This window comes from Clupea harengus, chromosome 22 (assembly GCF_900700415.2).
Source record: "Clupea harengus chromosome 22, Ch_v2.0.2, whole genome shotgun sequence".
In the NCBI taxonomy this organism is placed as follows: Eukaryota; Metazoa; Chordata; class Actinopteri; order Clupeiformes; family Clupeidae; genus Clupea; species Clupea harengus.
In genome coordinates, this window is record NC_045173.1 from 24,284,574 (window position 1) to 24,300,874 (window position 16,301).

Here is a 16,301-nt window from a genome sequence, read left to right on the forward strand (position 1 = left end):
AAAATGTGAGGTGCACGTTACAGACACAGTGTGTGTGCAAGTGTGTGTGTGCGAGTGTGTGTGTGCGAGTGTGTGTGTGTGCGAGTGAGGCTCACTGTGCTGTCAGTCATACCTGTGAGAGCTCCGTTAACTCTGTGTCTGTGCACACACTCCCATTTAAAGTACATATCAGTTGAAGAGGTGTATGTATGTATGAGTGTGTTTCTTAATGTATGCGGTGTCTGAAAATGTATTGCATGCCATGTGTACATGTGTGTGTCTGTGCACACAAAGTATGTGTGCGCAGAAATCAATGTGTGGCAATGAGTGTGTGTGTGTGTGTGTGTGTGTGTGTGTATGTCTGCGGTCTATCCGTGTGATTATACTGCGGAAGCTGGGTGATAACATTATGATTAACCTTGAGTCCCTGCAGCTCATGGTTCAGGCATGTACCTGTCAACTCCCGCAGTTAAACCTCCCTCCCTCACACACACACACACACACACACACACACACACACACACTTCATCTTATCACTGCTGGGAGTCCCCTGGGGCCCCACCACAACACACACATCAATCCTGAGTCATTCCCCACAAACACACACACAACACACACACACACACACCCCTTCCTATCCCACACTCTGTGCATACATGTTATTTTTAGCAGCGTAGCTTCCTGGTCAATAGTAATAAGCACTGGAAGGTAAACAGCTTCAGGAAGTGCAAAGTCAGGGTCAGACGTGCCCTTCAAAAGCCTTTTCTGAGCCCTTGTCAGGATTACAAAACCAACCCACAACAAGAAAAAAAAAAGAAGAAAAAAAAAAGATACACTTTACTTTATGAAGACTCGCTCACTTAAAACGTCTTAACAGGAGTTCAAAGGCGCGCGTGTTTCTGGGGTTCAATAAAAGTTCCCCATCACCACCTGAGGCAAGTAAACTTCAGCCCTCCGCCCCCTGCTCGGTAGAATAGGTGCTTATTTAGCTCAACAGTCATGCGTGTCTGACACTGTTATTAGAGGCCAGGCTGATTTGGCCCAGGTGTGCGCCGTGACTGAGTAAGTCATGACCTCATCCGCGTTGACATGACATCATTTCTCCGGAGACATTCATATACAGTACACGCTCGCCTAGCTTTGTCATCCGGGACTGACAGTGATAAATACAATGCCAGGGAATTTCTGTTCATTCACGATGACGGAATCCAAACAATCCGAAGGTATGCTAAGACATCGTTCTTTAGAGGTGGAAATAAAGAACAGAGCACTCAGGGGGTTTACGACTTTGGGTACGTTTATATGGTAACCAAAAAACCTTTAGAGCTAGAATTAACTTCGACAGTTATCAGCCTACTGCAGTTTTTTAAACAACCCTGAAACAGTTAAATACAGACAAACAACTGTAAAGTTAATGACTTCTGATGTACCCTGAGATGAGTGTGCAGTCAGTGTATGTGTGTATATATATATATGTGTGTGTGTGTGTGCGAGAGAAAATTGTGTGGTTGTAACATTATCAGCAGGGGTAGGCTACTCACGTGTGCAGGGCATGGAGGCTGGGTCTGTCTCGGCACGGAAGAAGCCCTTATCGCAGGCACAGGATGTGGAGCCCTCGCTCACAGAGTAGCTGTGTGGGGGACACTTGGCGCAGCTGTCGTCGGTGGACAAGGCCCGGTAGTAGCCAACCTTACAGGCTGTAAATGGAGACAGAGAGACACAGACGTCATTCTATAATAATAACAACAATTACAGCACAAATAACAACATCACTACTAATATTAATGATGCCTGGCGGTGTGCTACAAGGGGCAGCTACTGGACAAAGACAGACAGTGGATAAGGTCATGAGGTCATGGGGTCATGAGGTCATTGTTGTCTCATTCATTTCCGTTTCTGTCACATGTAGGCTACAGTTACAGTGATCTTATTTTGATCCTATAAATGGCTTTTAGTATTTACTTGTATGTATATCATCTACGCCTGTTCCCATGGTTACTGCTTTGGAAAGGCTCTCGTGCCATTATGGTAATAAAGCTTGGTTAAATTTGACTTTGAAAGAGAGACACAAAGAAGTGGTCAGAAAGGCAAAAAGAGAGAGAGAGAGAGAGACAGGGAGAGACAGAAAGAGATGACATTACATGACTATAGCTTGCGACATCTGGGTAAACAACCCTGGTTCCTATCCCCCCCCTTCCAAACCAGCGTTTGTTTTAACTTGGAGTGACAAGAATTGTGTTAATCAGCAACAGACACAAATTCCAAAACTCTAAACTGGCTGTCACTGCGAAAAAACACTGCCGCATTTAAAAAACACTTTTAGGCGACAGGCTTGGCCATTTTTGCATTCTTTTTATTGAAGAATAAAGTTCACATTCTTCCGGTCGGCCCACGGTGGTTATCAGCGGGGTGGAGAGGGGAGGAGGAGCCGGAGGGAGAGGGAGCGCGCCCGGGCACCTTTTCAAAATAATTGATAACTTTAATAACGAACGAAACCGAGACTAAACCCAATTGACTGACGACACACATTTAAACTGCGCTGCATGAGTCAAAAGTGCATTTTCACAACATCTTTCACATTATTTTTATAAAATGCAGTGTCGCGTAATGCACATTCCAAATGAAAGTTGCATGATGTCTCGGTAGCCTATAGGACTCGCAGTCCGTCCACCGGGGGTAGGGCGGGGAGGTAGCGCTCTCTGTAGCAGCGTGTGGTAAGCACAGACGTTTTTTCCTGTCATTTGTTCTCAGTTGAGCTCCCAGCCTATTCTCTCCACCCTCCTAACACTTCAGACGCAGGGCCCAAACGCCCAAGCGCAGGGCTCGTCCGCGGCCCGGTTAGCTCCCGGCTCCAGCACCATGGTGCGGGCCCGCGGAGGAATGTCTGAACGAGAGAGAGGGAGAACCGCAGTGGTTTTATGGCACTGTAATCACCAGAGGAAGTGATACCAGAGGAATGCCTGTCTGTCTTTTAACCCTAACACCCAAAACCTCCCCCGAGCTCCAGATGAAGGCAAGACAACAATGAACTGAAGGATTCCCTCTGTGTGTGTGTGTGTGTGTGTGTGTGTTAGTGTGTGTGTGTGTGTGTGTGTGTGTGTGTGGGTGTGGGTGTGTGTGTGTGTGTATGTGCATGTGTGTGTGTGTGTGTATGTGTGTGTGTGTGTGTATTGTGTGTGTGTGTGTGTTGTATGTATTTGTGTGTGTGTGTGTGTGTCGGCCATTTCTTCCACTAAAGTTTTTTTTCTGTTTGTTTGTGCTCTGTGATTTTCCATTGTGCTTCCTAACAGCGGACATGTCCAGTTGTTTGCCGTTTCCTCTCCGCTCTTTTTCTCTTCAGTTAACACGCACAAATACACACACACACACACACACACACGCTGTACTTAGCAGCAATCACAAACACACACACACACCCTCATAATATCACCGGCACAGTGACGAAGGAATGCTTTGAAGGCTTTTATTGATGTATTTTACAGCCCCATCGATACTGGCACAAACTCTGATAGCACACAAGCGCTATGAACATGAACGCAGTGTTAGCTATTTATGGCCCCACACCGGGCGGGCGCTTTATCGATTTATGCCTTTGCTCATTTCTTTTTCATTTTTACTGCCACTCTTTCTGCCGGCAGAGTCGGCTCACTGAGTGCCCCCCGCCAGGGCACAGTGGCGTGGCACACAAGAGATCCCAGCGGGGCGTCTCACGGGCCGACACCTACCAGCTTTTAGCCTAGTGCACGGATGAAAATACAACAACCGAAAATATATAAATATATAAAACAATAAAAACCAAGAAAAACTAAAATACAATACACAAAGGTTTTAGGTTTAGGATTCGTCAAAATTCAAGGTGAGCTACGTACAATTCAACTCAATTCAACCGTGTCATCCAATGCCACAAATTCAATAAAAACCCCACTACATACAGCTGGTGCATGTCTGTCTTACTGACGGTCCACAGAGGAATATGGGGTTGTGGGGTTGAGAGGCCCTCTGACATAGGAAACAGAAGTCACCGACGACTGCCTCCCTCACTGATCCGTCTCTCTACACCCTTTCCTCTCGCGGCCTCCAGAAGAAAACAGTGTGACGAGCTCCGGGGGGAGTCCGATTAATCCCCCCCACCCCCACCCCCCAGGAGGCTCCTCAGAACCTTCACATCCCTCCATCTCTCTCTGTCTCTCTCTCTCTCTCTTTCACTATATATCTCGTTATCTATCGCTCTAACCCTCTCGTCCTGGAAGCCAATCACGGGCAATCAGGCACAATGGCCCCCTCAATCCAAGATGAGAGTGAACACAAGGCTTCAGCTGCAGACTCAAAAAGAGAGGGATTAGCGCAATCCTCTCAGCCCCTCTTTCTCTCATCGGACAAACAGCATCCGTGAAGGAACAGCAGGGAGGAAACACGAAGGAGCAGAAGAGAGGAGAGAGAGAGCGAGTGAGGGGGGGGGGGGGGGGGTAGGGGAAAGAAGGAGGGAAAAAGAGATAGAGATACAGAAGAGAAGCCTCAGGGATTCTTAGGGCTAGCTGGGGGTCGTGACCCCGGGAAGATGGCAGGCTTTGTGGTGGTGCAGCGGAGGGGAACGAGGGATGGAGAGAGCAACGGCAGAATGAAAGAGAGAGAGCAGGTCAATCTGATCTTCTGTGGATCTTTTTAACTGGGCATCAGGGGAGGGTTAATTGAAGATGCTGGTTAGGGGGAACTCAAGAAGTTGTGAAGAAAGGGAGGAGGGGAATGTGTGTGTGTGTGTGTGTGTGTGTGTGTGTGTGTGTGTGTGTGTGTATGTCCGTCTGTTCATGTGTGTGTGAGAGAGCAAGTGAGTCTATGATTGCCAGCTTCTTGTGTGTTAGATAGGATCTTATATTTCACTTCACGAACTGAAGACCATCATGGTCCCAGGCATGTGATGTGTGTGTGGGAGCAAAAGTATCTGTGTGTGTGTGTGTGTGTGTGTGTGTGTGTGTGTGTGTGTGTGTGTGTGTGTGTGTGTCAATTGAAGCGTCTCCTCTTGCCTCCACTATCAGCTCATCTAACTCTGTCCACCTGCTTCTAGGCTTCCTTGCTTACCCAAGCCTGAAGGAGGTCCACAGCTGTCCACTGTTTGAACAGGAGCCCTAAACCACCCACCAACCCAGAGCAGAGCCATTAACCCTGGCTTAAACCCTCTCCCCACCCCCACACACCCTTCTGCTGTCCTCAGTACAGCCAAAAGCAGGTCACTCTGAGACAGCCACAGGGCCTGCTCTGCTTTTGGACAGGTCTGTATCTTGCACGGCATAACCTAAGGCTACGTCCACACTAATACGCTTTCATTTACCAGCATTTTTAAAACCAAAACGATCTCCGTGTTTCAGCCCCGTATCAGAAATAACGTCAGCTTATACTAACACGGGAAACCTTCCTGGAAAAGGGTCGAGTGATAGGAGCGTGCCGAATCAGGAAAAGGGAACGTTGGGACTGATAAGACCCAGTCGGGAAGGTTGAAGATATAGAACATGCCCACTTCTCAAGCAGGGTAGAACAACAACAACGGAGCGGTTTTGTTTCTTGCTGATCAGAACTGGACTGAACCAGGCTGAGCTGGGTCTGGTCTGTGTGTGGAGGGTGAAGGGAGATAAGTGCAGAGTCATTGCAGCTGTGTGATTGGCCTGATGTGTCCTTGCATAGGTGAGTGTGAGTGTGTGTGTGTGTGTGTGTGTGTGTGTGTGTGTGTGTGTGTGAGAGAGGGGGGTGGGTTTTAATAGAGGCGTAATTACGCTTCTGTAACCCCTTATTCAAGGGTCAGTGCTCTCCTCCCCTCTCCCGCCCCCTCTCTAGAACAATGTCTCTCTCAGAGACACCCAGGGGAGAGGGGGGGAGAGGGGGGGGGGCGGCTGGAAAACGTTTACGGATTTAGAGAGGGCGTCCATTCACCTGTTGTCCCCGGGCAGGAAGAAAGAGAGGGGTGGGCGTCAGGACAAAAGGGCCCACAGGGGACATTGTGTCCGGCCTGAATTGGATGTGCTGTGGGGCTAACAATTGGTATGTGATCCAGTCACTGCATACATGAGCGGTTTTTCTTTATCATTATCATCGTCTACAATGGGGGCCGAGGCTTTTTCAGTTCAAAGCAGTGCAAGTCTGACGATAACATCATCATCTGCTCGCCTCTCAGTGGCTGTGCGAGGTTTAGAGGGAGGGCTGCCGAACACTCTACACGCAGGAAGTGCCAATGTTTTCAAAATGATCCTCTGTCTTTTATATCACTGTATAATAGAACAAAATGGAGATGGAGAGAGAGTGAGAGAGTGAGAGAGAGAGAGTGGGAGAGAGAGGGAGAGAGAGAGAGAGAATAATACAGCATAAGAGCCAATATTAAAAAAACAGATGAGGGAATGAGAGGGGGAGTGAGAGAGGAATAGAGAAAAAAATAACAGGAAAGCCTTGAGGAGACAGTCTGTGAAAGATGAGAGAAGAAAATGAAGCCTAGCTCTGGCATTTGGGTGGTCTAGGGAGTATGTGTGAGTGTGAGTGTGTGTGTGTGTGTGTGTGTGTGTGTGTGTGTTGTTCTGCTGGAAACTCTACAACGATACATCTCTGCCAGGTTAGGTTTCTCTGTTTCTCCCACCCACCCAACCCCCCCCCCCCCCCCCCCCCCCCCACACACACACACACACACACACACACACACACACACACACACAAGCAAGCTGAAATTCCCCTCCCTCTATTATCTAGTTGAGTTTTCTTTTTCTCAGCTCCATCTCTTCTGTCCGCAGTAACTAAGAGGAGATTTCATCGCCTGATCTCTCACTGACTACACACACACACACACACACACACACACACACACACACACACACACACACACACACACACACACACACACACACATAAGCTCCCAGTCGAGTGCCAACCAACTACACTCACACACACACGCAGACATTCGCTGAAGTGTTTGGTAGAAAGAGGTAAAAGTACAAACCAGGTCTGAAATCCTGTCAGTAGCTACAGCTCCTGTTCACTGTAGATATGTGAGAGCTGGAGGTTGAGAACACTCTTCCTCGCTATCTCTCGCTCTCTCTCTCTCGCTTATCATCATTCTTTCTCTCTCTCCCCCCCCTGAGGTATGTAAAGAAAGTGAACACAGTGCCTTTGTCTTTTCGGGCCTTGCGGCTAACGCATTTATGACACCTTCACAGCTTTATCTGCCTTCACAGCTTAGGGGGTCAACCAAGAGAATAAATCAATCATCAGCACTCTCTCTCACACACACACACACACACATACATACACACACACACACACACACTCGGTGACGCTCCACTGCTCTCCGTTCCTCTGTAAACTCCTCACAGAGATGTGTGTCAAATTCCATATTTACAGTAAATCCCTCTTTGACGCCTTTATTTCAGCCTCTCTCAGGTATGCGCTCCGGTTCACACACACTCACACTCACACACACACACTCACACACACTGCTGGTGTTTCCTAAAGTATTCAATCATTCCAGACACGTCTTTCACACACGCCACTCACTCGCCAGTGAGATCTCACACCTGACTGTGTGACAAACAGAGATAGGGAGAGAGAGAGAGAGAGAGAGAGAGAGAGAGCTAGGGAGGAAGGAAAGAAAAAGAAAAGAGAGAAGAGAGGGGGATCATTAACATTCTGTCCCGCGGGCCCTGCCAGTGATTCAGCCATCGATCCGTCCGCCTCCATCACCTGCTTATTAATAACACACACACACACACACACACTGCTTGACTGATGAAGGAGCGTTTGCGTTTGCTGTATGTGTGTGTGTGTTTATGTGCGTGTGTGTGTGTGTGTGTGTATGTGTGTGTGTGTGTGTGTATGTGTGTGCGTGCACCGCTGTGGTGGCAGCAGCAGCAGTAATGCCTGCAACGGTTCTGATTGATTGAGGCCTGTACTCACCAGAGGACCATCAGTCACACGGGCCGGGGTGTGTGTGTGTGTGTGTGTGTGGGGGGGGGGGGTGCTGTCAAAGTTTAGGAGCTTTAATCTGTGCAAATATACTCGACCGCCATCTATCTTTCAACTTTCCCCTGCTTTTCAAAGAGCACAGGAGCCACTCAGACAGTCACTCAGGGAAGGAGAAGATGAGACAAACAGGTTCTTCAAAGAGTCGTGTGTGTGTGTGTGTGTGTGTGTGTGTGTGGAGTGGGGGGAGGTAGATGATGGTAGAAGTTAGTCTGACAGTGAACTCAGAGATGAAATGTTTTGAGTGCTACAAAAGCTCACAAGGGAGTCATTACTAAGTGGCCATCTGCTAAATGATTATGTGCGTGTGTGTGGGGATATGTGTGTGTGTGTCTCACTCACACACACACACACACACACACACACACGCACACACACACACACGCACACACACACAGACACATTTATTCTCACAATTTACAAATGCTTAGCCTAACACTCATCTTTGACAACGCCCCCCTACACACACACAAACACATACAAACACACACACGCCCTTCCAGCCCCCTGCCTGCAGATTCTTGAGTGTGTGACGGACAGCGGCTCCACCTCAACCCCCAGAGCTGGACCCCGGCCCAGGAATGCGGGTGCCCAGGGAGGGGTGTGGCGCGGCAGGTGATGGAAGAGTGACGGCCCCCCTCCTTCTCCAGCAGCCGCTCAGTAGGAGTGTGTGTGTGTGTGTGTGTGTGTGTGTGTGTGTGTGTGTGTGTGTGTGTGTGTGTGTGTGTGTGTGTGTGGGTGGGGGGTTCTGGGGGTGGACAAGCAGCAGGGCGACGGAGAGGTAAACACTTGCAGATATGCAGCTCATTGTCTATCTCTCTCTTTCCCTCTCCCTCTCCCTCTCCCTCTCTCGCTCCCTCCCTCCTTCTCCTGCCCAGAAAGAAACAAAAACTCAAGACCAAACAAGAAGGACGAGCAGAAGCTGAGCCTGGAGGAGTGGAAGCAGCTCACATTCCTCTACATTTCCCCTCTGATTAAAACTGGGCTGTGTTTGTGTGTGTGTGTGTGTGTGTGTGTGTGTGTGTGTGTGTGTGTGTGTGTGTGAGTGAGTGTGACTGCGTGTGTGTGTGTGTGTGTGTGATATTTCTGTGAATGTGTGTGTGTGTTGTTTAGTCCACATACATACAGCCCCTCTCCCTCCATCTTCTTCCTGTTCCCTTCTCGTCTCTCTATCCAGCGTGCGTCTGTGTTGGTAATTATCGGGGGCGACGGAGGGCACTATCACACTGTTCTCACATTGCAATGCAAAGTCTTTTTTTTCTTTCTTTTTCTAAAATAGACTCCAATCACAAATCTGGCCCTTGTTCAAGTTCCTGCAATTTTCAAAGGTCTGCCATTTTTTTGGGGGGGGGCCTGTACTGTCTCTTTCAACACAGTCCTCCTGCCGACTGCGTCCAGAGAGAATGAAACGAAAGACAGAGAAGCGAGAGAGAGAGAAGAGAGTGAGGAGAGAGAGAGGAGAGAGAGGAGAGAGAAGAGAGTGAGGAGAGAGAGGAGAGAGAGAGGAGAGAGAAAGAGAGGAGAGAAGAGAGCCTGAGACTAAGGTACTGGGGGATGGAAACTGTTTCGCTTATGATCTTTTTTTCTCCAGCACAAACAGTTTCTTCTCTTTTTTTGCCGGTGGGTGTGTGTGTGTCCATATGGGCAGGATCACAGCACACGTACTATATTAAATCTCTGGACTGGCCCAGGAACGACTCCAGACCTTTTTTTTATTTCCCTTTCTTCTGCTCTGTTGGTGAAATTCCTCTAAGACACAACAGTTTCTCCTCCTGAGAAAAGCAACTCTCCTTTCCCCTCTTCTCTCTTCTCCTCCTCTAATCTCCTCTCTTCCCTTCTCCTCTCTCCTCTCTTTTCTTTACCTTTCCTGCCCGGAGCGCTTTCTGTTCATTAGTTTGTCTGTGGCGGGCTCTGCATGGGTTGAGGTCTTAAGTGGTATCCTCTCTCTCTCTCTCTCTTTCTCTCTCTCTTTCTCTCTCTCTCTCTCTCTCTCTCTCTCTCTCTCTCTCCTTCTCTCTCTCTCTCTGTCTTAAGAAGAACCCTCCTCTCTCTGTCTCTCAATTCAATTCAATTCAAATGAGGCTCACTGGCATGACAATGTTTTTGTATTGCCATTGCCAAAGCATAACATTTAAACAGGGTTTACATATGGAATACCAAGATAAGGCAACCCTAGATCTAGGCATGAATAAGGTGTGTAGATATATGCATCTCTCTCTCTCTCTCTCTCTCTCTCTGCTGATGAAATGAGATGAAGTGGGTCTGGTCCAGATCCCTCCGTGCCCTAGCCTCATGTGTACTAGGCGGAGTTCTCTATGGCCACTAATAACTAATAGTGCTGTGCTGTGCTGTGCTGTGCTGTGCTGTGCTGTGCTGTGCTGTGCTGTGCTGTGCTGTGCTGTGCTGTGCTGCTGGAAGTCCTGGCCTGGCTGTGTGGGGACGTGGGTGTGAATTACAATTCTGTGTGTCGGGGCTACGCTAGCCAGCAGGGGCTTTTGTGGTAGTTTACAGCCCCCCCCCCCCCCCCACTCCGTCTGTTCCACTATTCTACCCATAGCCTCCACCTTACAGCTCTCGCTCTCTCTCTCCCTCTTCTCCTCGTCTCTCGCTCCTATGCTCTCTCTCTCCTCTCCCCTCGCTCCCTCACTCACCTCCACCTCATTCATCTCTCAATCCTCTCCCTCTCTCTCTCTGCTCTCTCTCCCTCCTCTCCTCTCCCTCGCTCTCTCTCTCCTCTCCCCGCTCCCTCACTCACCCTCCACCTCATTCATCTCTCAATCTCTCTCTTCTCTCTCTCGCTCTCCTCTCTCCCTCTCTCTCTCCTCTCTCTCTCCCTCTCCCTCGCTCCCTCACTCACCCTCCACCTCATTCATCTCTCAATCTCTCTCTCTCTCCTCTCTCGCTCTCCCTCTCTCTCCTCTCTCCTCTCTCTCTCTCTCCCTCTCCTCGCTCCTCACTCACCCTCCACCTCATTCATCTCTCAATCTCTCCCTCTCTCTCTCTCTCTCTCTCTCTCCCTCCCTCTCTCTCTCTCTCTCTCGCTCTCTCTCTCCCTCGCTCCCTCACTCACTCACCCTCCACCTCATTCATCTCTCAATCTCTCCCTCTCTGTCTCACATGTTTCTCAGTCTCCCCTTTACTGCTCCCCCTAACTTCCTTTACATTCTCTTTTTCCTCTCTCCTCTCTCTCTCTCTCTCTCTCTCTCTCTCTCACTTCTCCTCTCCTCTCCTCCAGCTGGTGGGTGAGCTGGCCTGGAGCTGAAGAATGGACTCAACACCACTGTGCCAGAGAGGGTCACGGCTACAGGGAGAGAGAGAGAGAGAGAGAGAGAGAGAGAGAGGGATAGAGAGACTGAGAGAGAGAGAGAGAGAGAGAGAGAGAGAGAGAGAGAAGAGAGGGAGGGCGAGAGAAAGGGGTGAGAGGGAGAAGGGCCTTATTGATTCAGCGAGCTTTTGACATGCTAATGTTCTTACTGACAGCTTCGGTCTCCCTCTTTCTCTCTCTCTCTCCCTCTTTCTCTCTCTCTCTCCCTCTCTCCTCCCAGCCAAGGGCCTTCAAAGGGAGCCCGCCTGACAAAAGCGAGCGGGGAATGCGGAGGGCTGGCGGCTCATTGGCCAATCTGGTCTCTCTCTCTCGCTCGCTCGCTTCAGCTGCCTGCAGTGCAACGACGGGGCCGCAGACATGGCCACCGCGTGGAGATGGGGAGCGCTGGAAATGAAACGGACTGCAGGAACTCAAACCAGAACAGCACAGGACACAACACACGGTGTAGCGCGGTCAGCAACACTGAGCAGCACAGCAAAGCACACAACCCGGCATGGCACAGTGCAGACAGCAGCACAGTACTGCACAGTACAGGAGCGATAATCATAGAGTACAGCGGGATAGCTTAGAGTACAGCAGGACAGCACAGAGTAACGTAGGATAACACAGAGTACAGCAGGATAGCATAGAGTATAGTAGGATAGCATAGAGTAACGTAGGATAACACAGAGTACAGCAGGATAGCATAGAGTATAGTAGGACAGCACAGAGTAACGTAGGATAACACAGAGTAAAGCAGGATAACACAGAGTACAGTAGGATAGCATAGAGTACAGTAGGATAGCATAGAGTATAGTAGAGTAGCATAGAGTATAGTAGAGTAGCATAGAGCAGCAGTATATCACAGCAGAGTGCAGCCCTGTGCCTTATAGACTGTGCCCTGATGGAGCTCATTATTGTGCAGCCCTGTGCCTTGTGTGTGTGTGTGTGTGTGTGTGTGTGTGTGTGTGTGTGTGCCCTGATGGAGCTCATTATGGCCCAGACCCAGTGAGTGAGTGACGGGAAACACTGATACGCTCACACACACCACTGGCTCTGTGCTGACAGACTACAGGAAAGCCTGCGACGCATTGACCTTCCTCAGGGGTCAACTCGCCACCAGCCCAGGAAGAGGGAGGCATGCGTGTGTGTGTGTGTGTGTGTGTGTGTGTGTGTGCTTTTGTGCCTAGGTGTGTGCATGTGTTTGTATGAATGTGTAAATGCCTCTGTGTGTGTGTGTGTGTGTGTGTTTGTGTGATAGCTAGCCGAGCGCTCGGGTCACCCTTTCCGGCCCCTGTGTCTGAGACGGGCGCTGCACACACACACACACACACACACACACACACACACACACACTGTGCTGCGTGGCGGAGGTTATGGAGGAGGTGCTGAGAGTGTGTGTGTGTGTGTGTGTGTGTGTGTGTGTGTGTGTTATGGAGGAGGTGCTGAGAGAGGGGAAAGGGCCCAGGAGTCTGTGATTAATGTCCAGCTGCACACTCAAAGGGGAAGAGTGTCAACACCACCACCATGACGGCTGAATTACAGACACACACACACACTAATACATACACACACACACACACACACACATACACCGGGGGCATGCAGGTCTGCGAACCGTATGTGTGTGTGTGAGGAGAGTCGAGGGAATGACTCAGAGAAAAGAAAAGTGAGGGTGTGTGTGTGCGTGTGCGTGTGCGTGTGTGTATGTGTATGTGTATGTATATGTGTATGTACATGTGTGCATACCTTGTGTGTGTTCTAAGAGAGCCAGGATACTGACTCAGGGGAAAGAGAAGAAAAGAGAAGTGTGTATTTGTGTATGTGTGTATGTGTGTGTGCGTGCGTGTGTGTTAAGCATTTTTCTTCCACATCATGCGAGCATAAACTACAGCTCCATCTCTCCACTTGCCACATGCGTTTTTTAGAGCAGAACGAGACGTTCTCGCAGAAATGCTGTTAACGACTACAGCAACAACGCCACCAGCCTGGGATGATTAAACATCTGAGATCCATACCCCCCCCCCCCCCCCCCCAGCCTGCCCAGCTCACTACCTCCCCCCCCCCCCCCCCCGCCCCCCCCAGCCTCAACATCAGCCTGCCCAGCTCACTGCATCTCCTCGTGGGGGGATTCACGACGCAGGGCTACTAACGGTCTGGAGAGAGCGGAGGGAACGTGTGCTGGAACCAAAACATTTACAGCAAGCAGCGAGCGTTCATAAATACGGCACTCTAAAATGACAGCTGTGGAGACACACACTAACACACACTAACACACACACCATCTCACACATACACAAGGGTGTGCATGTGCACACGCATAACACACACATACTTAAGGGCTTTCCTACATAAAAAGATTGTGGGCTCACTCTCAATGGTACCAAATGAAAACAGCATCTGCTTGCCCTCCACACACAACACACACACACACACAGGCACACACACACCCCTCCCTCTCTCAGTCCTGGCCTAAACTCCAAATTAAACAGCCTGGTTGCTGAGCGGCAGGACTAAGGGCTGAAGTGTGGCACTTGCAGCTCCTGTCAAAAGCAGGCAGACAAGCAGGCCGAGCCTCGCCTCCTAATCGCCGGTATTAGCATCCGCCGGGCTCTCCGGCTCTCCAAATAATTACCGGTATTAATGCCCTTTGTTCAGGTCGGCGGTGCAGCCCCTCCAGTGCAATTACCACACACACACACACACACCATAGCATTGTGAGAGAGGGGGGAGCCATAGGCCCCCCAAATAACCTCTTTACCCCATCCATCTCTGAACCCCCCCACCACGCACACACACACACACACACACACACACAGATACACACACACACACACACACACACACACACACACACACACACACACACGTGCGTGCTTGTTCGTATCCGATCAGATGGCGTGAGCTGCCACTCCTGACTAACTGGCATCTGCTAACTGACATCCTGACATCAGATATGGTGAAGGAGATGTAGGGGGAAACCAGGCAGTAGCTAAGCCCATAGGCCTCAAACACACACACACACACACACACACATACAAACACACACAACAACACACACACACACACACACACACACACACACACACACACACACACACACACACACACACACACACACACACAAACACAAACACACACACACACACTGCTCAGGCTTTAAGTACAAAGAACAAGTGGAAATCTTTTCAATTCACTGGCACATCTCCGAAAATTGTTCTAGTCTAAACAATGTTGTTTCCATCTGCAGAGTCATTAAGCACCAAATCCCATGGCACAATTGCCTTTTTTTTTACCTGGTTAGGACAACAGAAATAGACTCTGACAGCCTCATTTTGTGTGTGAAATACCCAATCTGAATATTCATAACGATCATTTAGTTAAGTATTCATAGTGAGTGGAAGGGGGGGATGGAGAGGGACAAACATCATTTAAAGGCACATTAGCTTCCTCACCAGATCCATCTGGCCTGTTTGTCTGGAGAGTCTTTTGGCGCAGCACTAATCAGGGACAAAGACGCAGCACTGAGTCACACACACTGCGCGCTGATGGGGACTGTCAAGCTGAACATGCCCCTGGCACCGAGAACGCATCAACGCACTCCGAGACTCTTTAGCTTAAAAGGGTAGGATGGGCGCACCACCCCCACCCACCCCTCACTCCCTCTGCAACACACACACACACACACCACACACACACACACACACACACACACACACACACACACCACCCCCACCCACCCCTCACTCCCTCTGCTCGGTGCCTCTCCCCCGACCCCCCCCCCCCCCCCCGCCGACACTTGCTCAAGTTAATCTTTGACCCTGCTGGGAGGAAGCCAGCCTCAGTGTCCAATGAGAGGAGAGGAGAGGAGGACTGAGCGCAGAGAATTGTACAGGGGGCCAAATGCTAACCATTGGGGAGGTTGCAAAGACACACACACACATACACACACACACACACACACGCACACACACAACACACACACACACACACACACACACACAGACACACACACACACACACATACACACACACACGCACGCACACGCACACACACACGCACACGCACACGCACCGCACACGCCACACGTACACACGTACACACACACACACACACACACACACACACACACACACACACACAAACACACACACACAAACACACACACACACAACACACACACACACACCCACACACACAAACACACACACACACCACTTGATGGACACCTTGTCAAATGAACGCTAACCTCCGGCGCAGAGCCTCAATGGGCAGTGCGGGCTCAATGGACAGGCGGGTTAATAAGAGACCGTCAGAGGCTCATTTCACAGAGAGTCAACAGGCGCAACACAAGTTCCTCCCAATGAGTCCCTGTCTGGTCCGAAAGGACCTAATGAGGCCGGGAAGACTGGGGCGGGGAGGGGAGGGGGGGGGGGGGGGGGGGGGACAGCGAGTCCACAAGGGGGATACAGGGGCAGCAGTGAGTGAGGTTAGCGAGAGCACCAGCAAGGCCTCAGTCAAGCCCGGCCTTTATTAATGAGTGTTTGGCAAAAGAGCTCACGGAGATACTAATCAAATGATCATTAAAACACCACCACGGGGAGACAAAGCACTGCTACAGCTAACCACATGGAGGCAGCATGCTAATCTTTTTTTTCTGTGCTGTTCGGGAAAGGGGGGGGGGGGACAGATTAAAATGCCATCAAATGTAGCTTTGTGGGTTCTCTGCATTCCACACTCATGTGTGAAATAATCCATCAACGCAAAAGCTTGGAATGCGGCCTGACACTGTTTAATGACTCTGTTATAATGCAATGCTTAGAGAGAGGCTAACAGTAGGGCATATAATGCATCACTCCCACAAGCTGCTTGCTGTATAGTGGCACAGTGTAATGTCTGCTAGCTTAGCAGGTGCTGGGCGCTAGCTAGCGCTGGGTGGGGCAGAGGTCTCCAGAAAACACTCCCCAGGTGGCAGCCAGCTCCAGAGCGGTTCTGGGCCAGATCTGGGCCAGTGTGTGCTGCTAG

At 50.0% G+C, this 16,301-nt stretch overlaps 1 protein-coding gene across 2 annotated transcripts in view; it reads right to left on the reverse strand.

Annotated features, from left to right (window-relative positions):
* epha4a (eph receptor A4a) overlaps positions 1 to 16,301 on the reverse strand; it is a 47,320-nt gene that overhangs the window by 20,687 nt on the left and 10,332 nt on the right. For both annotated transcript variants that reach the window (XM_012816616.3, XM_031559972.2), the window contains exon 4: positions 1,521 to 1,676. In XM_012816616.3, the coding sequence (XP_012672070.1) occupies positions 1,521 to 1,676 (156 nt within the window). The remainder of the gene's footprint in view (positions 1 to 1,520; positions 1,677 to 16,301) is intronic.